At 46.0% G+C, this 23,293-nt stretch overlaps 7 protein-coding genes across 7 annotated transcripts; 2 read left to right on the top strand and 5 right to left on the bottom strand.

Moving 5' to 3' along the window:
• Window positions 1-217: 217 nt before the first annotated feature.
• SAMD00019534_035990 (hypothetical protein) lies at window positions 218-2,317 on the top strand (the record flags this gene model as incomplete). The annotated part of the gene is made up of 4 exons (XM_012904491.1): window positions 218-387; window positions 452-795; window positions 989-1,816; window positions 1,884-2,317. Coding segments are annotated over 4 exons (1,776 nt in total), but the record flags the coding sequence as incomplete, so codon positions are not given.
• A 277-nt stretch (window positions 2,318-2,594) lies between these two features.
• Window positions 2,595-3,530, bottom strand: SAMD00019534_035980 (hypothetical protein; the record flags this gene model as incomplete). The annotated part of the gene is made up of 1 exon (XM_012904490.1): window positions 2,595-3,530. One exon carries the CDS (start codon window positions 3,528-3,530, stop codon window positions 2,595-2,597), a length of 936 nt encoding a protein of 311 aa, XP_012759944.1.
• A 3,571-nt stretch (window positions 3,531-7,101) lies between these two features.
• On the bottom strand, window positions 7,102-7,814 carry SAMD00019534_035970 (hypothetical protein; the record flags this gene model as incomplete). The annotated part of the gene is made up of 3 exons (XM_012904489.1): window positions 7,102-7,142; window positions 7,401-7,638; window positions 7,812-7,814. Coding segments are annotated over 3 exons (282 nt in total), but the record flags the coding sequence as incomplete, so codon positions are not given.
• Window positions 7,815-8,107: 293 nt separating this feature from the next.
• Window positions 8,108-11,191, bottom strand: SAMD00019534_035960 (hypothetical protein; the record flags this gene model as incomplete). The annotated part of the gene is made up of 5 exons (XM_012904488.1): window positions 8,108-8,716; window positions 8,793-9,038; window positions 9,117-9,688; window positions 9,754-10,865; window positions 10,983-11,191. The coding sequence occupies 5 exons, from the start codon at window positions 11,189-11,191 to the stop codon at window positions 8,108-8,110; spliced, it is 2,748 nt and encodes a 915-aa protein (XP_012759942.1).
• A 398-nt stretch (window positions 11,192-11,589) lies between these two features.
• Window positions 11,590-18,220, bottom strand: SAMD00019534_035950 (hypothetical protein; the record flags this gene model as incomplete). Its single annotated transcript, XM_012904487.1, has 6 exons — window positions 11,590-11,844; window positions 11,936-15,658; window positions 15,719-17,112; window positions 17,308-17,663; window positions 17,740-17,806; window positions 17,893-18,220. The coding sequence occupies 6 exons, from the start codon at window positions 18,218-18,220 to the stop codon at window positions 11,590-11,592; spliced, it is 6,123 nt and encodes a 2,040-aa protein (XP_012759941.1).
• A 528-nt stretch (window positions 18,221-18,748) lies between these two features.
• Window positions 18,749-21,313, top strand: SAMD00019534_035940 (hypothetical protein; the record flags this gene model as incomplete). The annotated part of the gene is made up of 1 exon (XM_012904486.1): window positions 18,749-21,313. The coding sequence occupies one exon, from the start codon at window positions 18,749-18,751 to the stop codon at window positions 21,311-21,313; it is 2,565 nt and encodes an 854-aa protein (XP_012759940.1).
• Window positions 21,314-21,777: 464 nt separating this feature from the next.
• On the bottom strand, window positions 21,778-23,157 carry SAMD00019534_035930 (hypothetical protein; the record flags this gene model as incomplete). Its single annotated transcript, XM_012904485.1, has 1 exon — window positions 21,778-23,157. The coding sequence occupies one exon, from the start codon at window positions 23,155-23,157 to the stop codon at window positions 21,778-21,780; it is 1,380 nt and encodes a 459-aa protein (XP_012759939.1).
• Window positions 23,158-23,293: the final 136 nt, after the last annotated feature.

Below are 23,293 nucleotides of genomic sequence, written 5' to 3'. Positions count from 1 at the left end.
TATTATTATGACTATGATTATTTATTATTGTTGGATTGATTGTTGGTCCAATGCTTTGGATAATTAAGGGTCAAACCCATAAATTAAATGATTATGGGGTTATCAAGTCTTGCTGTGAACTGACCAAACAAGGAAATTAATTAATTGATGATTCACTTATTCATTCAATCATTCAATTAATCAAACTACATACATATACATATAATTACATACATATATACATATATACATAAATATAAATAAAATATTAGATATGACTACATTACATGTACTCTACAGGAATGATAAGACTGTGATACAGTTCACTGCCAACACATTGTTGTCCGACATACTTAAGAAATCATGTGTTCATTACAAGCTATCAGACCCTGCCAACTATAACCTGTTGTATGTATAACGCCACAGTTCACATCACTCAATCATTCAACTCACTCACTTTATCATAATACAGATACAATCAGAAGCCTGTCAACTTGTCATTGCCTTTCAGATTATCGGGTATACCAAGTGCCAGTCGTGTTACTGTTATAGAGAACACCTCGAATAGATCTGTACAGAATATACGTGTTGCATTGCAGTTGGAGGATGGTCGACGTCTACAGGCCAACTTTGCCACATCTAGCTCACTCTGGGACATACTCCTGCACTTTGAGAAGACAGAGTCCGCACTGAACCTCGTCCGAAGAACAGATGACACTACAACACATTACTATCAACCTATCCTGATGATATTGAACAAAGAGGTATGTATACCTGCTTGCTCTCGCTCTCTTGTCTCACACTGCAACATCATTGTTAACACATTCGACTCATCAGGCCAAGACTATTGCTGAGCTACAGACGTCAACACTGCGCGGAATGAACATCACTGAATCTTTGCTCATCAAGTTGAGACATTCCTTGACTGATCAGCGCTATGAGGACGTATTGGGGCTGATTGAGAACTATCAGCCTCCACCCTCACCTGTTCCAGTGACATCACCAACAGCAGTGGTATCACCATCATCTACAACATCGACAGGCGACTCACCAACTACGATCATCACCCCTACGACAGTATCTCCCCAGACAAATACCGATAGCAAAGCGACATCTCCAACACCAGCTGCATCAACTACTACGACCACGACTACGACTACGACTACGACTTCCAAACCTCTACAATCATCGCCAACAGCGTCTATCCCATCCCCAATTGCACCAATGCAGATCAATGTGGAACCACCTGCCTCAAAACCATCGGATCAACCAAAGCAAGAGGTCGACTTTTATGAGAAGGCAACAGGAATATTGAAGCAATTCACCTCCTCCACCTACGATGAGTACATGGCGCACCACAATCAGGTGGTGAAGCCAACAACTCTGCCCCCAGTGCCCCAGACCCAACCAGACCCTCCCGCTGACAGAAAGCTGTCCGTCTACATCCCAACTGAGGAAGAGTTGGACCCATCGCGTATGTTGTCAACCTTTGAAACGCTACACTCACTCTTTCCACATTACTTACTTAATGACGTTCATTCACCAGAGATTGAGTTTGACGAGAAGTTCACAACTGAGGACTTTAAGAGATTGATTGAAGCCAACAAACGAATCAAGAAGGAGAATGATGAGTTCCAGGCAATCCTTAGAACAAAGGATATGAGGGATAGATACATGGAACAAAAGACCAAGAAGTATGTGACCACAACGATTAGACTATACTTCCCAGATAGAAAGATACTGGAGATGACTTTCCTTACACACGAGAGAATATCAAGGTTGTACGAATACGTATCCACTCTCTTTGATCAAGAAGCACCTCCACAATACTATCTATGTAAGCATGAATTGGATGGATAGGATACGGTGGAACTATATATGACTAAAACCAATCAATCACCTAGATATCACTCCTCCACGCAAGGAATTGACAGACAGGGAGACCACTCTGAAGAAGGTAGGTCTCTTTCCTGCAGCCAAGGTATACCTTGGTTTGAAGAAAGGTTCACCTGCAATCAAATTCGCCAAGGAAGTTGAGGACCTTTTGGCCGTTGCTTATAAGTCGGCACCAGTGTCCCCAACAACAGCTGCTCCTGCTCCAACTGCTACGTCCCCATCTACAACCACAACGACAACAACAGCATCAACAACTTCTACATCGACCACATCTCCAAATGCCGCCACTACTACCCAAGGTATATTCTCACCAAGCTCCAAGGATGTCGAGATGATAGACACAAAGAAGGATGATGACGATGAAGATGCACCAATGACAAGAGATGAAGAAACGACAACTGTCAAGAAGCCAGTGCCATCATGGTTCTCAAAGGGAAGAAAGCTCTAACTAAATAGTTCATCCTTTTGTTGATGTGATTAGCATTGAGGAGGCCTTTATCTTTGGCACATGGCATAGTATACTTTGGAGACTACTTTGGCTATTTTGTCACTTACCAAGTTTGATTCACAGAGGTAGTGTAATAGATGATGGTTGTGCTTGCTCAAAATCAGATCAAGTTTATTGATTTAGTGTACACTACTTATATGTATATATATTATGTATATCCCTATAGAGTCAGTTAGATACTGGAGATAATGTGCCGTAGCGGGCGTTATTGTTACTCCCAGGATGGATTGGTGGAGCAAATGGTACGGAAGATCTGCAACCTTCTCTTGCTGTTGTTGACTTCATCCTCCTTTGGCTTGTTCTGCAGACGCATGGACTTGCTGTTGTGCATGTTGGCCTCATCTGGTCCCCAAGAGTCTGACCAGGTGACGGCGGTGGGTGGCTTCATGTCTGGTGTCGACTTGCTGAGTGGCTGCATTGAAGGTGGGGAGGAGAGCAGCTGTTGCTGTGTCTCCCTTGGCACGGTCTGGGGTGGCGAGAGACTGTTGGCAGAGAAGTTAAGGATGTGCTCTTGGTTGGCTGGGACGCCTGGCTTGGCATGAATGAATCTGCATCGAGAGCCATATGGACAGCTGCCAACAGTGTGGAACGTCTTGCATGTCTCTGTCTTGTACTTTGGATGTCGCATAACTGGTCGCAACTCATCACGTCCATGAGCAAACTGGCACTTGAATCCATATCTACACACACCAGTCTCGGCAAATGAACGGCAGAGCTCTGTCTTGTATCTGCTCTGTCCAGAGATCTCTTCATCTCCCTCTGGATCATCTGATTGTTGTTGTTGTTGTTGTTGTTGTTGAATTTGAAGCTCAGCAAATTGCTGTGAAATCTGGTTATGAGTGTAATCCTCGCTGCTACGCTTGATTGGATTGATAGGGGCAATGTGATTGATGAGCTTGGGCGAAGGTTGTTGCTGTAGCTTTGATCTATCCATGACGCTGACGATCTGTGGTGCCATCCAAGGGTCGAAGCCAGTGACATTGGAGATGTTGATAAACTCACAGTTCTTGATGGATGATGGCACCTTTTGTGGGTCAAAGCTGGCGAGTCCAGGTGGGCTGCTGATGGGTGTCCATCCCGAATTGATGTTGGTCCAGGGTGCGTCCAGCATGCCGTTTGAGCTGCTGAGCATTTGGAAGTCTGTCATATCTTTGGGGGTGTTTAAAGGTGTTGTAATACAGAAAGATACACACACAGGTTGGGAGTGGATTAATTAATTAATTAAATAATAAATAAATAAATAAATAAATAAAATTATTTGTTAGATTGTGATTATTTGTTTGATTGATTGGTTGTTGGATTATAATAATAATATATATAAATAATAATAATTATAATAATAAATAAGTGAGTGTGGATTGATTAAGTGATGGCGATGAGATTGATTAATTAATTGATTGATTGGTGGATGTGGATGGTTGGTTGATTGTAATTAAATAATAAATAAATAAATAAATAAATAAATGGTGACTGTTCACTGGAATTCAAATCATGTGGATGGACGATGATGAATATGTTTGTTGTTTGTATGATGGATTGCTGAAATCTGATTGATTAATAGTTAGTATTGGATTTCTTGAACAACTTCGGAATGGAAGTGTTCCCGTTCGCATCTGCTAACTGGCATGCCCTTACCTCTAGATGGAGGTTTACGAAACGACTAACTATTGATTGATTGATGATCGCCGCGTTTGTGGTTGCTATATCGATGGGTCAGACTGAATGGGAATGTTACAATGTATGGGGGCTACGTTGCTGTGGCTGACTGACTGACTGACTGACTGATTGATGTTGTTGATGCTGATGCTGATTTGCTGTGGATATGTTGACTGCTTGTTGGGGTTATTATGATAGCCTCTATCTGTCTGTCTGTATATGTGTTAATAATAATAAATGTGTTAATAGTCATATCATTTATGATTGAATGAATGATTGATGATGATGATGTTGTTGATCGTTGATGGGTTGTGTGTATGAATGAATGAATAAGAGACAGATGATAAATGAAAAGACAGTCTAAACTGATGACGACGATGTCGTTGATTGCTGTGATGATGAATGATTGATTGAATTGAATGATTGAATTGAATGAATGAATTGCAAGTAGAGTGAGTGGGAATGTATTTATAATGATGCCGTTCAGAATCAACATCGACTCGAACACTGATCATTCATGTGTGTGTGTGTGAGAGTGTATGTGTCACCAACAACGGCAGTTGATATTAAATATATATCTAACTATCATCAATCATATGACAGACAGTCAATGTTGTTGTTGGTCGGTCAATGTCAACAAGATTGTAACACTCACAGTTGTGTGTATATATATAAGAGGTGTGTATGTATGTATGTATGTGTGATGTATAAGATTGAATGAATGAATAGATGATAGGGTGTGGGTTCTTGTTTTATGTCGTGTGTGATGGATGGTTGAGAGACAGAGTGTTGGTCGAAAATAAAAAAAGGAGGAGTGTTTGGGTGGATTGAGAGTTGGAAGGTTGAGAGGTTGAGAGGAGTGAGCGGAGTGTTGGAGGTGGAGCCAGGATCGATCCGATCGTCCTATTTGTCGCAGTGTTGTTTGGGGGTAAGTTAGATCACTCACACTAACACTATCAAACAAACATAAACTAATAATGCGAATGTGTATAAAGGTAATCCAATATAAATAATATTAATATTAATTAAATATTATTAGTAGTGATCAAAATGTGTAAGATGGATATTATATTCTTGTAATTAATTATAACACCATGATCTTATTATTATTATGATATGAATGATTAATTAATATTATTTATGAGTTGATAAGATGAATGAATTGTAGTGTTGACGAATATCGCCTGGAACACACATAAACGAACAATGTGGATCCTATATGTAATTGTGGTAGGCTTTAAATAGACCCAAATATAGGGTAGGGTAAGGGTAGGGGCTATGTTGTGTTGTGTCTAGATGCTTACCTTCTTTGCCTCTAAGAGGGATAAATACATTGAGTGCCTAATAAATAGTATGAAGGAATAAATAATGTGTTGTGTTCATGAATGATAGAATGATTGAATGATTATATGGAATGGACAACAACAGGGCAATGAGTGATTATTCACACGCACATACATAGAGAGCTTTATAAGATGGTTGGTTGATTGATGTTGGCATTTATGATTTAAATTATTAAAGATGTTGTTGACTGTATTGTATGGTGATGATGTTGATTAGAGTGTGCGAGTATGTGAGTGTTTGTGTTGGAAGCCTCACCTCCACTCGGGGCTCCTAAAGGATGGGATAGAAACAAAGATGGATTGGCTGGTATGTTTGTGTGTGAGTGTGAGTGATGGTGCGAAGATGCCCGAAATAGTCAGGCAAAGTGTAACATTAAATGAATGATCACACATCGTGAGAACATAGGTCGATCACACGCCACACAATCAAACACACACCATTGGACTTTTGATGTGGCGGTTTGCTGAATGGAGTCCATGCACTCACAGTTGGTAAATTGTTAACCACACAACATCTTAACAACAATGGGGGATATCATGGGCTGGGCAACGAACTTGATGTGGTGTAAGGGAGAGAGTTGAATATTTGTTTGTGGCCTAAGTGTAACTGTTTGGAGGATTAAATATTTTAATTATTTGTCCTTACTTTATTTATTTATTATTCTGAATATGTATCTATTTATGTCTGTGTATATGTATGTATAAAATTATATGTATCAAATATATGTATATATATATTTTTGTTGATTGTTGGGATGTTTGAAAACACTTTGAATAATTAGATATATATCGTAGGTATCTATATATCTGGAGGGCAAGTAGGGCAAAGATACCAAAGGTACTCCACTTGCCCTTGGGTCCCAGCGCAGCCCCAAACACACCCACAAACAAAGCCCTCCTATAGCCGTCAGAGTATGTGGTGTTGAGGCGTTGATTAAAACAAACCATATTGTTTGTAGTTGGAAACACCTTGACATACCCAAAAAAGGGATAGAACAGATTTTGAAAAGGTCATTGCCACAATAAACTTCCCATGTTTCATTCAGCACCAACCCACACCCATCTAAACACTGAACTTGAATCTAGAATGAATGAATGAATGTATGAAACCACATGTGTGTGTGTCAAGGTCCGTCGATGTGTTGTAGTGTCGGTCGTTGCTGTTTGTTTGTTTGTTTTCAAATCTTGTCGTTTGACTGTTTGTTGTTGCTGTTGTTGTCTTGACTTTCAAGATTGTTTGTTGTTGTTGCTGTAGGACAAGACAAGACGAGATTAGATGAGATTAGTGAAGTAGAATGAATACCAGCCTGGGACTTTTGACAAAAGAGTATACAACCATTCAATCTGGTTTCAAACGGCGGCGATCTCATCCACAATCTCCTCTACAACAATGTAGGCGTCGTCAGTCGGTTCAACTTTTCATCAACAACCAAAGTGTAACGGACCATCTACAGGTCGACCTTTGTAAGTGGTGAGTAGGGCATGGTAGGGTAGGGTAATGGTATCCACCAATAACCTCAAGTCGATAGAGTAAGAGGAACCAGATTGACAACATTGTTCAACAATATTGTTTGTATAGTATAAAGATTGACCATAGATTATTGGATTGGTGTTACCAAGATCTCAATCGGAACATGTGTTTATTACCTTGACTGACTATTGTCTCTGCTGCTACTGTTTGCTGTAGGACAATCTCCAAAAAAAAAGGTACGTCACTTACTTCTTGGCGACTGGAGTCTTCTTGACCTTAACCAATGAAGCTATAGTTATTGAAATAAGAGTATGTTAGTCATACATGAACATGATTGATTGTTTGTGGAGAGCAATGAGATTGATTGAGAGTTGGGTCGAGTTGGAGGTGGTTGGATGTTGGTCACTGGTCGAGTCCACTCTATATCCACGTCGCTGCCACCTGTTTATCGACTGGTACCAGTCTGTATGTCTGGGCTGTGTATCATCGCACGCAATTGTATATCGCTAACTGAATGAGTGAGTTATGAATGAGTGAATATGCATACCCTCCTTGAAACCGCTGTTGAACTTCTTCTGAACGACCTTCAGGTATCTGGTTCTGCCAGTACCGGTGGTCTTTCTTCTGATAGCCTTAACACTCCAGTTGTAAGATCTGGTCTTGGCTGATGGGTATCCACAACCTGAGCAAGTCTTCTTCTGGATGTGGAACGAACGGTTGCCACATCTTCTGCAGAGGGTGTGAGACTTGGTGTGTCTACGACCAAAACTGTATGTTCCCTTGGTCTATATATGTTGTTGGATTGACATGAAGTATGTATGAGTATGGATTCTTTCGGTTATCTTTGTTCATCCTGTATCGATGTATCTATCGCCTTTTCTATCTATCGACCAATTGCTAGCAAGGCCTAGATGAATCGATAGATGGTCCTCAATCGGCTAGATGAATAGAGACATACCATTTTCTATGATATGTTGAGCTTGGGCGAGGGGCTGATGTGAGATGAAGCAAAACAAGGCGATACACCTTTCAACATCATCCTTAACACTCACATCGCTAATCCAACTTAATCCAAAAATTAAAATTAAATCAAAATTCAAACACATCCGTTTCACAAATAATGCCCGGCGAGGGTATGTCTGCGAGGGTAAGGGTAAGGGCAAGGGTTGAAGGCAAGGGTAAAGGTTTATTGAATAAATATATGTAAATATAATATATATATGTATATGTAGTTGATTGTGACTGACTGACTGACTAGTTACTCGTCTGCTTGGTACCGAGGAAATCCTTTCGGGTTGATCTTGGATCTTTGGATGGCCGGGCGGCTTTGAATGAACTTCTCTCCATTTGTCTGTGGAAAGCGTTGCTCCATGTATCGACATTGTTGTTGTTGTTGTTGGTCTTGTTGTTCTCCTTCATATCATTCACCTTGACTCTTGTTGACAGTCTTGTTGGATTGGGCTTCTTTACAAATAATATTGGTTCTGGTGCTGGTGATGTTGTCGTCGTCGACGATGAAGTTGGTCCATGTCCAATTCTTGGCGAGTATGTATTATCGTCATTGTGATTATTGTTATAGTTATTGTTATAGTTGTTGTTGTTGTTGGTGTAATAGTTGTTGTTATTGTTGTTGTTGTTGTTGTCATAGTTTGATCTTGGTGATGTTGTTGTAGGTGATTGATGCGTGTTGCTGCTGTTGTTCTGGTATGTGTTGAGTTGTTGTTGTAACTTCCTCCTCTGTGACTCATCTATCCTGCATCGGTTGCATATCTGGTGATCGCCTCGAGGGAAGTATTTGCCACCCTCCAACACACAGTTGCAGCTATGACATCTGAAGCATTGCTGATGCAAGTTCCTTCCATTCTAATATTTGGATTGATTGAGTGAGTGAGTTAGTGAGTGGAATAGTTCCAAGTGATTGATTGAATGAACAACTTACCACTTTGAGATATGTTCCAATGATTGTGTTGGAACAGATGTCACAGGTCGTTCCAAACAGTCGCTCATAGTCCTCTTTACAATAGATGATGCCATCGTGGTCGCCAAATGGTCCGTCAATATGCCTCCTGCACACTGAGCATGTCAAGCAATGTACATGCCACTTCTCTCCAATGGCATCCATCATCTCCTCGTCCATAATAACATTCTTGCAGCCAAAGCATATGAACTCCTCTGCTGCCACCTTCTTTGGTTGAAGTGCATGAGATTGGATTAGTATCAATGTTCGTCGCGATCGACCAATCCAACAATCAATCAAACTTACATTTGATCGTCTATCACAATCACAACATATTGGCTTGTCATCTTTGATGTAGTATATGGATGTGTCAATGACACGGTCACACTCGGCACAGGAGAAGCAGGCCTTGTGCCACACACCAATGTCCAGTACGAGTGGTCGCAATCCAACTGGTTTGTTACATCGCTGGCACATGACCACGGGTACGGGTGGGTCAGGCTGTCTGGGCGCCACGACGGGTGGCGCGGGCGTGGGTGGGAGCACCACTATGGCAGGCGGTTCAGGTGCCGGGGCGATGTTGAGGTTCTTCATCATCCTGTCACTCAACGTCAGTCGCTGATTGAACTCCTTCTCCTTGTTGATACATTGTGTGCACTGTAAACGACCGCCCTTAATGGCAAACTCCTTGCCTGGCAGCTCAGTGTGGCAGACTGAGCAGGCAAAGCATTCGCTGTGGAATGTCATATCTCCAACCTCCTCATAGTACGATGTCTTAATGACCTTGTCACATCCATTGCACATCTTAAAGAACTCTGTTCCACTCTTATTGGCACAGTCTGTGCAGTGAATGTCTCCGTTCTCTTGGAACAAACAGTCTGATTATGATTGATGAGAGGAGTCAGGACAGGGTCTATTACATCCTGGATTCCATGATACATACCGCTCTCATTGGACAATGACTTTTGGCAATTGTTACACTTCATGCATCGCCAGTGATAGTTGTTCTTGCCATCGTTGAGGGAGACCTCGCCAGGGAGGATCTGCTCTTGACACTTGGGACAGGTGAAGAGTTGGTTGGACACCTTTCGCTCGTGTCCTCCATTATTCGCACCATCCTTGGTCACATCAGGTCCAAAGAACTTGGACTTCCTGTTGTTGTTGTACATCTTTGTCAGACCAGTCTGATAGGTCGTTTGCTGGCCAAATGGTGAGGCGCCAGCGGTGGACGTGCCGTCAGCTGACTGCGAGGCGCCAGTGGTCGATGACGACGATGACGATGACGTCGACACACCATCGTCGTGTTCATCGCTGTCAATGTCGCTGAACTGCAACTCGATCGAGAAGTTGGGATGAAAGTTCTTGTGCGTGTTGTCCTTGTGAGCCTTGTCGATCTCCAGACGTCTGATGTGCATCTTGGGACCGTCAATGAAGGCCGTGTGGAAGCAGAAGCTGAACATGTGGCCCTTTGAGCTCTTGTTGAAGAACTGCACCTTGACATCGTTGGACAACAAAATGTTGCCGCAGTCCACCTCGACGATCTGCGAGCCCTTCCTGATCTTGATCGGCTTGGTGTAGAAGACGCTCTTGTCGCGCTGTCCAATGGCCAGGAAGGGATCGCATCCACCCGCAAGGGCAAAGTTGGGCAGAGGGTTGATGCGAATCAACGAGAGCACCTTGGTCACTGTGGGGATTGGTGGGATGGGCCGGCCGTACTGCAGCAGCGCCTCAAAGTAGCGCACGTAGCGCGACTGGCTTGGGATGGTGATTCCTTTGCCATTGTGTGTGCGCTTGTTTCCAAACATGCGGATAGATTCAGAGCCCGTCTGGCAGGACTTGTTGTAGAGCAGGAAACAGGCGATCATTGTGCCAGTGCGGCCCTTGCCCGCCTTGCAATGTATTGCCGCCACGTTCTCTGGATGCTCATCCAACCATCTCTCCACATCATAACAAAAGTCTATTATCATCTGCAAGGGTGGAGGGTTATGATCGTCAAATGGATACTCGCTAACATTGTTTGCAAACTTGTCGTGCGGATATTTGCGTTCGCTGCATCTGTTGATTTAGTGATTGATTGAGAGTGTGATGGTGTGGTGGGTCAGGGCCATGTCAGTGGGATGGTCCCAATCAATCGATCATGATCACATGTTTGTTTCTAATGTGACACTTTACAAGTTGTAGACTTTATAGTGACCTGGATGAAGTGTTTGGAAGAATCGTTGGACATCACGCATGTTGTTCCTGTAGAGACCTTCGATGGACTCACTTGGGAAGCCCATTGCAATGATCCTGTCTGTAATATAAGTGAGGTCCAAATCGAAGTTTCCCCATTCGAACCTCCTCTTCTTCTTGGAGACCATCTTTCTAACAAAGTTAGCCATTGTGATATATATGTTATAATGTTATATATCTATCTGTAAATATATTAATGAATGAATGAGTGAATGATTGCTTGTTATCCGATGTATGATGATGTAGGAGAAGGTAAAGACAAGGAAGGACAGCCTGAGCTGTCACATCAATCACTACTAAACAATCATAAGGACAACCCATCATCATACAACGGCTCATCGCCAACCATCCACCGTCAACCCATCCACTCACCACCACCATCACTTTATTGAAAAATCGATTTTTGATCAATCCCAGAGGGCCAACGGCTTCCATCAATCTGACCCCCTCTGTTGGCATAAGAAGTAGTATCTGTTCTGGTTGTTGGTCTGTAAGATGATTGATTGTTTTGGAAATGGAATATATATATATATATATATATGTATATTTATTCTCTTATAGTATGCTCTGCAATCTTGCTGTCTTGATCTATTTGATGCTTGATGAGTAGTGAGTTCAATTGATTGTAACGACCGGCGTTGAGGAACAATGGTTTGCCTCTACGCAGGTTGGCATCCTCCTCACCATGATCATCAAGATATGGGGAGAACCAATAAGTCCTTCTTGGCAAATGCAACAACAATATTGAACTGGACTTGATCACAAGGAACATACATGTGCCTGCGTTACAACGCTCAGCATGCTAAATGGATTGGGATAGAGGGTTAAGGACATGGATATGTTAGAAATGGAACTGGATCGATGATTGATTGATTGATTGACCAATAACATACCAATATACACTCATTCTTTTGATCAAGGAATCTCTTGCAACATCCACCAAGACAACAGAGGGTACCACAGATGAGACAGAGGGCTTGCGTGCTGGAGATGGTCTTGCATTGCTGACATGGGACGGTGGCGTAGTGTTGGGAAAGTGTGTCGTAGTTCTTGGCCAGATCAATGAGCAGGAATGGCTTGGGGATGGTGGGCGAAGAGATGATGGAGAGTGGCGTGGAGGTGCCCTCGCTGGCGCTGGGCTCGACGCTGCTGAGATAGATGGCGTACGATGAGAGCATCTGGTCGGCCCACAATGAGACCAAGGGCACCAGTGTGCTGGAGTGAGTGATCAGGGTGTTGATCACCTTGATCAGGTGTGTCTCGAATGGACCGGGCAGGCAGAGGTAGGCCATCAGCAGCTCGGTCTCGATCTCGTCGTTGATTTCTGGTTGGTTCAGTGCCAGTTGGGTGGGGTCGACGTTGAGGCAGGCGTAGAGGAACAGCGAGCACTTTCGCAGGTATATGAGGCAGTGCGAGCGGATCATGTCCACCAGGTGCTTGGGCATCGTGCTGATCGTTTGCTGGTTGTCATTGGGTGTCGTGATCAACTTGTTCACCTCGCTGATGAACATCTCGCTCTTGGCATTGTCGTCAAAGCTCTTGAAGTGGCTAAAGATTGATTGAGTGACCAATGCGTCAAAGAACATCTTGGTCATGAGGTAGAATCGCTCGTTAGCCGTCACCACGGTGTGGTCCTGGGCAGACGTGCGCAGGTATGTCTGGATAAAGGTGTGATAGAGGTCCAGTGAGAGCAGGGGTGGGAAGTGCTCTTGGTCCATCTTCTTCTGTTGCTCCTCGCGAGTCTTGATCTTCTCTGCGTCCTCGTCGGCAATCTCTTCCAGCACGGGCATTGCCATGGCAGTCTGGCCACTGATTGAGTTCCAGAGCACGCATCCCTCCCATTGCTGAGGTGTGTGGGTCTTGACGTGCGCGACTGAGGCACGGAACAACGATCTGATGTCGACACGATTCGACTCGGACATGCCAAACAGAGGTAGCTGTCTTGGCTTGGCAATCGATAAGGAGAATGATGTATTGTCATCTTCGCTCACTCTAATTGCCAGTTCGGTGTCGGCGATTGTCGATGCGATTGAGGAGGCGATGAATGGGAGCACCTTCTCATTGGACTCTGAGTGGATGAAGCTGATCTGATGCTCGACCGAGTAGATTCGCGATGCAAACTGGTCGATGGCCTGTCTGACAGGCTTCAAGGAGTCGAGTGTCTTGGACGATTGCTCAGTAGTGAGCTGTGATTGGAGCTGCGTCAAGAACGTGCGGTAGGCATCGTCAGTGTTCTGTGGCGCGGGCACGGGGGTTGCCGAGTCGGCGGGGGCCGAGAATCCCGAGTCAGGAATGACGGGCACCAGGGCGTTACCAAGTCTGCGGCATAGGACACACTGGAACTCACCACGCTGGGGATCGACAAGCTCCTCGCTCTCATAGTTCTGGTTCTTGAGCTGTGACCATGAGTACTCGGTGAAGCAGTCCTCGTGGATCTGATGGCCACAGAAGGACATGTGCAGGTTGACTGACTCCTCAGTGTTCCTGAAGAGCTCCTGAGTGCTGAACTTGTCCGACCATGGGTTGCCGCGCACTGCGTCCATCTGCTCCTCGTACTGGGTGACCAGATCGTCCATGTCGTCATTGTCGCCGTAGAAGTTCTCTGGATCGTCAAACAGATCGTTGACATCGACAAGTTCTTCGTCGTCATCGTCGCCATCGCCACCGTGGTCGTCGCCTCCGTCGTCACCGCCACCACCGCCGCCACCACTATGTCCGTGTGTGTGACCATGACCGTGAGCATGACCATGGCCGTGCTCGGCGAAGCTTATTCTTCCATCTGGGGTGATTCTTACACCAATGGATCTTTCGCCGCGTCCATTATCAACCACACCTTGGTTGACCAAATGTTGGCGCACGTCCTGGACAAGACGAAGGAAGTCCTCATTGATGGGGTTAGGATTGGCACCACCTGGGGCGGCTGGCGCTGGATGGGTATTGAGATTGAGGACAGTGTCGACTAGGTTGATGCCACTGGTGGACGTTGTGCTGGTGCTGGTCTGTATTGGACGGTCCATTTCCTCGTCGTTGGTAAAGTCGTAGATGACCTCGTCGTCATCGTCTGAGTAATCGTCATCGTCCATGGACGAGAAGTATCCGTCATCATAGTCCATGCCACCCTTGGAGTGGATGCCATGCAGTCCGTCATCCATGCCCATGTCGTCGTGGTGGTCGTCTCCTTCCTCATCATCGTCATCGTCGTCATCGTCGGTCTCGTCGTCGTCCTCTTCCTCGTCGCCCTCCTGGTCGTAGTACTCGTCGTCCATCTCCATCTCTGACTCGTCGTCCATGTCGTCAAACATGTTGTCGCCATAGTCTCCAAAGTTGGATATCTTGTTGAGGTAGGAGATGGCGCCAGAGACCTCATCGTCGCTGTCGTCCTCGTCGTCGCTCCTCATCTCGACGTCCTCGAGGTCGTCCTCGTCCATCTCGTTCTGGCCCAGCAGATCGTTGAGCGCGTTGTGGATGTTGTTCTGGTTGGCAATGTGTTCCTCGGGGCCGTTGTTCTCCTTGTCGCCGCCCTTGTTTGACTTGGCCAGTTCGCGTTGGATCGCGTCGGTCATTCGCTTGTTCCTCTCCTCGGGCGTCAGCTTGGAGAGCATAAGGATGGACGAGCGCTGAATGAATGCCACACGTCCCATCGGACGCTTGAGTGAGCCTGCCTCGCGACAGAGCGCGCAGGTGTGTGTCTGTACCTGTCCATCGACAATCAACAGGTTGGGGTCGACCTTCTCAGAAGTTTTCTTATCCTTCTGCGACGAGCTGCCTTGTGCGCCCTGATCGTCCTCGTCCTCATAGTCGTCATCGTCGTCAAACTTGAAGGCTGCCTGCTGTGTCTTCATCTGTGCCAGGATGGCGGCCTGGCGAGCCTTTGCCATCCTCTTCTTCTCCTCCTCGGGATCCTCGCGCTTGCCTGGAGTGGAGATGGCCTTCTTGGCCCTAATCGCTTGCCAGTAGTTCTCGACGACTTGCTTGCAGTTGTTGTCATTCTCCATGAGAATGTTCAGGATGTTCTGGATCTGCTGCTTGTGCTCGGCATTGAGTCCCTGCTGCGAGCTCAGCTTGACGAGCACGATGATCATGCTCAGCTTCTTTGTCTCCATGTTAACTTCGTGCGTGGCGTTGGTAAAGATGTTGTTGGGCGAGGGGAAGTCGATGTCAGTGGCCAGTGCAGGGGTGCTCTTGGGTGGCGCCTTTTGGGGTGTGGACATCTTCTTTGTGGTCGATGATGTCGATGTTGTGGATGTCGAACCGGCAGCGGCCTCGTTGGTCCTGGACATCATGGTCTGAGTCTGCATGATGCACAGCTCGAGTGCGTGCAGGGCATGGCTGAACAGCGTCTCGGTGGTGCGCTGCGAGCTGACCAGATGGTTCTGGAGGATTGTGAGCAGTATTTGGTGCACAGTCTTTGAGCAGAGCAGAGTGTCGAGGTCCTCCATGCAGGGCAATGTCTTGTAAGTGATGTATGTGCCACGGGCAATGTTTGACTTGGTCTTGTTGTTAAAGTCTGTCAATCTCTCCTCGGCCGACTGCAAGTCCTGCGTGTTGTAATGTGCAAAGTATGGATCAAACTCAGCCCAGCATGCTTCTTTGAGTTGGTACTTTCCTTGCTCAGTCTGGAAGGGTTGTGTTAGTGATTGAGTGAATGATTGATTGAGTGATCACTCGGGACTTACCTTTTGTGGGTTCTGGAAGATTGCGATGTCGTTGAGTATCTTGTCAAAGTCTGGATGGGTGGCAAGGGTCCTCTTGATGGTCCTGGTCAGCTGTGAGTGAGTGGCATCGCCAAGACACAGACGATGTACCAGCTCTTTGCGAATGATCTCCTGTGTGGTCATTCCAGACATGGTCTTGTTGGTGGACACCATGATGAGGAACTGAATAAAGTCCTCAGCCAATATCTTCCTCTTGTTGAACTCATCTGCCTGCTTCTTCTTCTCTTTCTTCTCCTTCTTCTCTTTGTTCTCCTTCTCCTTCATCTCCTTGCTATTGTTGTTGTTGTTGTTATTGTTGTTGTTGTTGTCATCGATTGTCTCATCCTTTGGTGGCTTGGATGGTGTGGCTGTGACTGTCTTGACGCCACCTTGACTCTGTCTGAGTGACTTGGCTGGGGTGACTGGAACATCCTTGCCCGAGGCGCTGAGGGGCGACTCAAACTTGAACCAGTCCTGCAGGTTGTACTCAGTCAGCGCCTGCTCCATGAATAGGTTTGGTCCCAACAGCACTGATCCGATCTGCACCATCAGAATGTCCAGGTCGTAGAATCGCTGGTAGTACAGACTCTGGTACATGGACGTCTGAAGGAACATGTCCTCCTCGCGACCATGTGAACGCCACAGGCCAGCCCTGATCTCTCCCAACGATGCAAACAGCTTAAGTGGGTGGTAGAGCGTGCACTTGGCATAGTCAATGATTGAGATGGGGCTGTTCTCGCCGACGATGCGAGAGAATGTACCAGTGAGCTTGCCCGCGGCGGTGAGTTCCTGGCCACACTCGCTAATGCCCACATAGAGAATGGCGGCAATGGCGCGGTGCAAGATCAAGTGATAGGTGAAGCCATCAGTCTTGCTAGACTCTTGAATGACCTGATTGATCGTGCCCTTTTGCTCGAGCTTCTGTTGATGTACGGCTATCCAGCCAAGGATCCATTGGCCAAGCGTGTGTGATGCCTGGAACAGGAAGCGCTCGATCGATGTCCTGTTGCGATCGACGGCGTCGACGAGAGAGAAGAGCGTGTTGCAGAACGACAGGTCAAAGGTGAACGATGGCACCCACTCCTGCACGGACGTGGGGCGGTTCTGCAGGTTGGGGTTCATTCCCTGCACGAGCGAGATCATTCGGAACCACAGCGCCACGAGCGCGTCGTTCTGGACGACGCTGCGCGCGATGGCGTGGTTCGACAAGATGAAGCCAATGTCGGTGCGCAGACGCGAGATCTGGCTCTTGGGGATGCTGGGGAAGTGAATGATATAGCTAAAGTGCGGCGGGTCGATCTCGTCCTTGGCCTTGATCACCTTGTAGCTGCGCTTCATCCAGGGCGCGCGGTGAATGAAGTAGCGCTTAAAGAAGTCTTTGATCGTGTCCATGACGATGAAGCACGAGTTGGTCTCGAGCRCAGCCAGGTCGCTGACGGACGACGACGAGAACACCGTGTAGGACTGCAGCAGCATGTGGCGGTGCGCGTCAATGATGCACTGCTTGTACGTGGGCACCACCGTGCGAATCAACGTCCTGTTGAACTCGATGCTGCCGCGCAGGAATATACAAAAGTTGACAAAGCTCTGCTTCAGCTCGCTGCTGACCGTGTTGTGTTTGGTCGGGTCGAGGAATTGCTGGAGCAGTGGCGGGTTGAAGGGGGAGGGTGGCAGAAGCGCTGTGATCTGGCCAATATCGGTGTTGGCTATGTATTTGATGACGATGATCTTGACAATGTCGCCGCGCTGCGACAGCTTGAGAAGCCAGTCCATAAACAGCTCGTTCTCCTTCTCGCGATTCTCCTCAAAGAACTTATACGTGCGATCCAATATGAACTGGATCACGTAGCACAGCGCCAAGATGAAGCGCTCTGGGTACTTTGTGATATCAATAATCTCTGACAGTTCCTTGTGCTTGGAGCAGAAGCTAGAGGTGTGGATGGAAAGGTGTATCGTGTGAGTGAGGTGCGCGTGTATCCGAGTGTACCCTTCTTGCTACATACCCTGATGTCTTGAAGGCTGTTGGGTCTCCACAATCACAGAAGCCTCCACCTACACTCTGTAGTGCATCTAAAGATGATTGATTGATTGATTGGTCACGCTCGCAAGTTAGTATCACATGATTGATCAATGAATGTTTGATTGAATACACATACAGTCATGTCCTTTGTGATCACCTGCATTGAAACAACCAATGCACATGGCAGTTGTTGGGTCTAGTTGACAGGTCTTGCACTTGTAGGCAGTGTCACCATAGTTCCAGGTGACGTCGCATGTGCCGAACTTGAGCAGACCTTGGTCGCGTAGCTCGTTGAAGAAGGTCTCGACGCCCACTGTCGACGGGGCGCCTATTATCAACATCATGCATTGATCCAACAGACCCTGATAGAACGCCTCGTCCTTTATCACTGTCTTATCGTCTGAATCGCACCGATCACTAAAGTACTTTGGTATCGATGGTAGATGGACATTGCTGAGGTTCATCGCTAGCTGGGGTGTGTCTTATATATAATATATCTTCTCAAATGTCCTTTGTTATTGTTGTTTGTTGTTGTTTGTTGTTGTTACTATCTATCTATCTCACTCTTTATGTATTTGTAGTCTTGACTCTATCAATTAACCAATCAAATTAATCAAACAAAATAGATAGAATACTAGATGTGTGTATTCTATGATTCTAATTTATATAAATATATGTTGTATTTGATTGATTATCTGTATGAACAATGACTCGTCTAAATTAATAATGTTCACAAGTCTCTCTCAAACTTCGTAATTATGTTCGAGAGCGAAAACAACAAACAAAATGAAATAAAAGCAAGAACTTCATTTTGGTTTCACACCCTTCACTCTTTGACTTTTGAACATTCATGTATTCATCCTTCTCTTGTGTACATTATGGAGATATTTAAATATGTGTATAATGATATAGTTCAAGGATACCTTTACAAGATAATCACATCATTTGTTGAGATTGACGCCTCAACTTGGTGACATCACATCAAATACAATATGGCAGACATTAGACATCTCCTCGCACAGTACCTGCCCACGTGCAGCTGTCAGTCCAGCTCATGCATGGGCGCAGAGAAAGAAAGACACGACAGGGCGATCATGCGAGTGTTGCGCATTCGCTACCTGTTCAGAACGATCGTCTTGGTGGGCCGGCCAAGGTGCAAGGCCCCGCATGATTTCACCAAGTACAAGCAGCTAGACTTTGCTCAATGGCTAATGTCCACACGGCACTATTATGTGCTGATAGAGAGACTGCTCTATGGTGAGGCCGCGCCAGTCAATTGGACGTTTGAAGGCCTGGGGACACTGATCCAGACGATGCCCTTCGCCTTATTCAAGCATGTCTATGACCGGAACCGATACCTCATGCTCTATCACCATCATGGCCTGCTGCACAGCGCTGCCGCCAGTGGCCGATTGGATGTCTTCCAGGTCCTCGAGGCGCAGTCTCACAACTACCCACAGAAGAAGATAATGGAGGGTTACTGCTATGATCCCTACGAATATAACCCCTATGAAGACTACCTGTTCATAGCATATATCCATGGTCACCGTGCTCTTTTTGAGTACCTATTGCCACATGAGACGATGGACAATATGGAGCGCAGGATAAAAGATGGCAGCACAGATCCACCATCTATCAAGATGGCCGCCAATGTTAATGACAGGCAGTTGTCAGACACGGCACACGTCATCAAGCAGCTGATCACGTACATCACTGATCTGAATCAACAGCGCAAGCCAGGGTCACGCTTCACCATTCAGCAACTCGTGCATCAGCCGTTCGCGATCGTCATGCGTTGCCAAGATGTTAGTCTGGCGCAACTCGCCGTCAAGCATATCCCATTTGACAGCCAGCTGTTTCAACAACATTGTGAGGTTGTCTTTCGTCCAGCGTCGATGTCTGGCTCGGAGTCGGACTCTGAGACACGGCTCGATATACTCTATGGCTCTGACTGGCAGCCCGGCGCATCAATCACACTTGATCATTCACTCAACTTCCTCATTGAAGTGCTCGCACTCTATGGCATGTCTGTTCCCCGCGCAGACTCGCAACTGGCCACATTCAGACAGGTCCTCAACGACGTTGGCGCCATCTACATTATCGTCTTTGGATTGCTATCAAGCGTGGATGCACGACCACCACTGATCTCCTTCATCAGGAAGGGACTTTTCATGAACATCGACAGGTTTTGCCAGCAGTCGCATCTTCAAGAGTTTCTACGATATTTCCTCTCATTGGACACCAATGATCTTGGGCTGGCAACGGTGTGCACCTATGGTACTCTTGAAATGGTGACACTTTCACGCGAGATTACAAAAGACACTGGATCGCCCCATCATGAGCAGAGCTCGGCCGCGCCATCAGTACCGGTTTATCCAAAGACAGTGGCCATCTTTGAGTACATTGATCAGCACCACTTGTTCAGCATGGACAGCTTGGACATGCTCGTCCATGTTGCTTCGACCGCTGCACCAGAGTTGATTCGTGCATTCCTCACAGCCTTTCCACAATTTCTGTCCAATCATCCAGATGAAGAGTTGGACACTATAAGTATCAACTCTGCCTTGAGTCGCCATAACATAGACACATGCATCGCCGTTCAATCAATGTTGCAGTATGAATTGGATCGAGCCAAACGATCTGAACTCTTTGACTGTCTCAAAGGGTACACCAGAGAGTTGGAGGTCCGTCACATCCAATCCTTCTCCAAGAGTGCCTTGAAGGACATGAAATTCACTCCACAGCACGAGATAAGTGATGTTGATCGCGCAGTAGTCGGCCATCTCCTTTCTCTCACCATTGGCTTCAAAAAGAAAAACATAGAGGCACTGTTGTACTCTGCATGTGCGCTTGGAATGACAGACACAGTGGCACAGATGTTCAGCTCATCCAGGAAGATCTTTGGCACCATCCGGTCCGACCCTCAGATCATGTCTGGGCTACTCCATATGTCGTTCATCTATGACCATCCGGAACTGTGCCAGCATATCATTGGATGTGGCGCCATATTTGTCGAGACTTGGAGTTGGGCGGCAGGGCGCGACGATGCCTTGCTGCAATCGATTGTCGCCCTTCAGAGCCCAACCAATGAGGACCTTGAAGATTTGTTGTTCACCGCCTGCCAGAATTGCAACGACCAATTGATCATGAGCATTGTTTCAAGATGGCCTCACGTTCTCGAGACCAGCCGAGAGAAGTTGGTGTCGTATGCGATTGAATGTATGGAGTTTGACCGAGTCGACCTCTTGGAGTTCTTTGCCCGTACGATCGTAACACGTCCTGCCGATCCCCCGTCATTGGGCCGCTACCATGCTCTCCAGACGGAGACGACGATCGATCTTGTGATGGTCAAGGATTACCTGCTTTGGGAGGCACACTCTTACAACAAATTACGATGCGTTCGCTGTTTGAACTACCTCGTCGACGGACTTCCCGACCAGACCGTCAAACAACATAGCAGCAAATGGATTAAGTTAATTAGGCGTGATCGTATGATCCAAGATGATGATGTCCAGGATGTCAAGCGGCAGAGAACAAACAGCCATTCAACAAATTAAATGAATGTTCATGGACAGGATTTGACCAATTTAAATTGTAATTAATATGAATTTAAATTATTTTAATTATTTTTAGTTTAAATTAAACACCTGATCCAATCAGATCAAATTGTGATCTAGAAGATGACTTTACACCTGCAAGGTGGTTCCTCCATTGAATTGGCTACCAACTCTCCGATGGTTTATTGAATGATCATAATCTCTACATTTGGGACAATCATTTGGATAACACGATGTGCATATAATAAATAATTGATTGATTGATAGATTGATTAATTGATTGGCAATGAACATGAAGGTAGTTTAATGTTGTTGTTATTGTGAACCACATCTCTGGGTGTTTGGTTGATGTTGCATCGGCCGTCGAGGTGAATGGTGACAGTACAGGCGTAGTCAAAGGTGATTGTGCCTTCAACACCATTGTCTCAACTCCCTATAGGCCGATACATCATCTTGTTCCCAAGTCATTTTGCAAGCGACATCCATTCTCGGTCCGGTCTCTTAGACCATCTTCTCCTTACGCATAATATCTTCTCTGGGAACTGTTGCTGAAGTGGTTGGATGTACTCTACTTCTTGAATACCAAGATCAAGGTGTATCTCGTTCAGTCTGCATTCTCGCAGCAAGCTGACGATATCTTGAATGAGAAGGTAGCCCGACAAGGTGAGAGCTCTTGTTGGAGGTCCAATATAGGACAATACTGTGCGTGTCAGGTCCAGGTTGTCCAGGCCAAGTCCAATCAACTTGATGTGGTCTACCAATCGAAGTGATTGTAATGCGTTGATGGTCCGGACATCGTCCAAGTCAGGTTTGGCACTATCTAGTGTCAGTGATAAATATCGGAAGTGTCGTTTGATCTCAATGAGCGATCCAATGAGAATTGGAATGTTGAACTGTTTGACATTGGAGGTTTGCAGAAGGTATGTAATGAGATTCGGTTGGTTCAAGCTAGAGTCTAGTCGAAGAAGCATGATCTTGACAAGTGTAGGAGTCTGCTGCATGAACCAAACAAGTCCGTTGAGCAGAGCCTTCAAGTTGGATTGGCTCTCGGTAGCCAAAGATAATGTCAGCGACTCTAAGTTTGGCGCCGCATGATGGAGACGCGAGAAGAAGTAGCCAGGATAGTTCATCATGTTTTGAGATAGCTGAAGGTCGTCTCCGCAGCTCTTCAGTTTGAACGTTGTAAGTGAGGCAAAGCTGGCCGCACCAAACAGGTGGTTGCAGAACTCAAAGAAGTTGTCTCCAACGATGTTGTTGCTGCCAGTCCAATCGTCGTTCTCGGACCTGTACCTATCGCTGTGGTAGTCAACCTCTAGATTGATAACAAGATGTTCGAGGGCATGGTGGTGACTTGCGATCGTTTGAAGAACCTTGAGGTAGTCTTCGTTTGGGTATTCTTCTGCTTCTCTCTCGCGATCGACTGTTACATTGAGATACCTGAGAGTGGATGGGAGCATCTTGCAGACAATTGGCGCATGGTCGATATAACAAGTACACTCGGCCAGGCCATCGACCAGAGCGAGCAGTGCTGGGATGTTATTTTTCTCGCTTGAGCGATCCGGGCTGTAGTTGAGGACTAGTCGTCGTAGTGGCATTGGAAAGGGGGCATAGGCGGAGACTAGATGGGGCGCCATGTCATCTACGATGTGATGCGTGTGGATCACGAACGAGTCATTGAGCGAGAGAATGCATTCGTGGAATGTAGAGGATACAAGATTGAGTGAGAGCAACCAGCGTTGGGCCTTGCTTTGAGAGTTGGGCCTGCCATTAAACGGTGGGCCTGCCTTTGAGCGCCACAACAAGTGTAGTATCTTGTTATAAAGTTGTTGTGATAAGACTGTCATGGTTTGAATTCACATTCATAAGATTACATTGTGCTTAATCATTAAAGATTGATCATGCAATAAAGAATCAATGATTATTTGTATGACAATGTATCTGTTTGTAATGTAATAAAAATGAATGATTTGAATGAACACT

This window comes from Acytostelium subglobosum, assembly GCF_000787575.1.
Source record: "Acytostelium subglobosum LB1 DNA, scaffold: scaffold6, whole genome shotgun sequence".
Classification (NCBI taxonomy): Eukaryota; Evosea; class Eumycetozoa; order Acytosteliales; family Acytosteliaceae; genus Acytostelium; species Acytostelium subglobosum.
The sequence above is the reverse complement of the archived record's forward strand: the minus strand, read 5'-3'. Positions and strand labels throughout refer to the sequence as shown.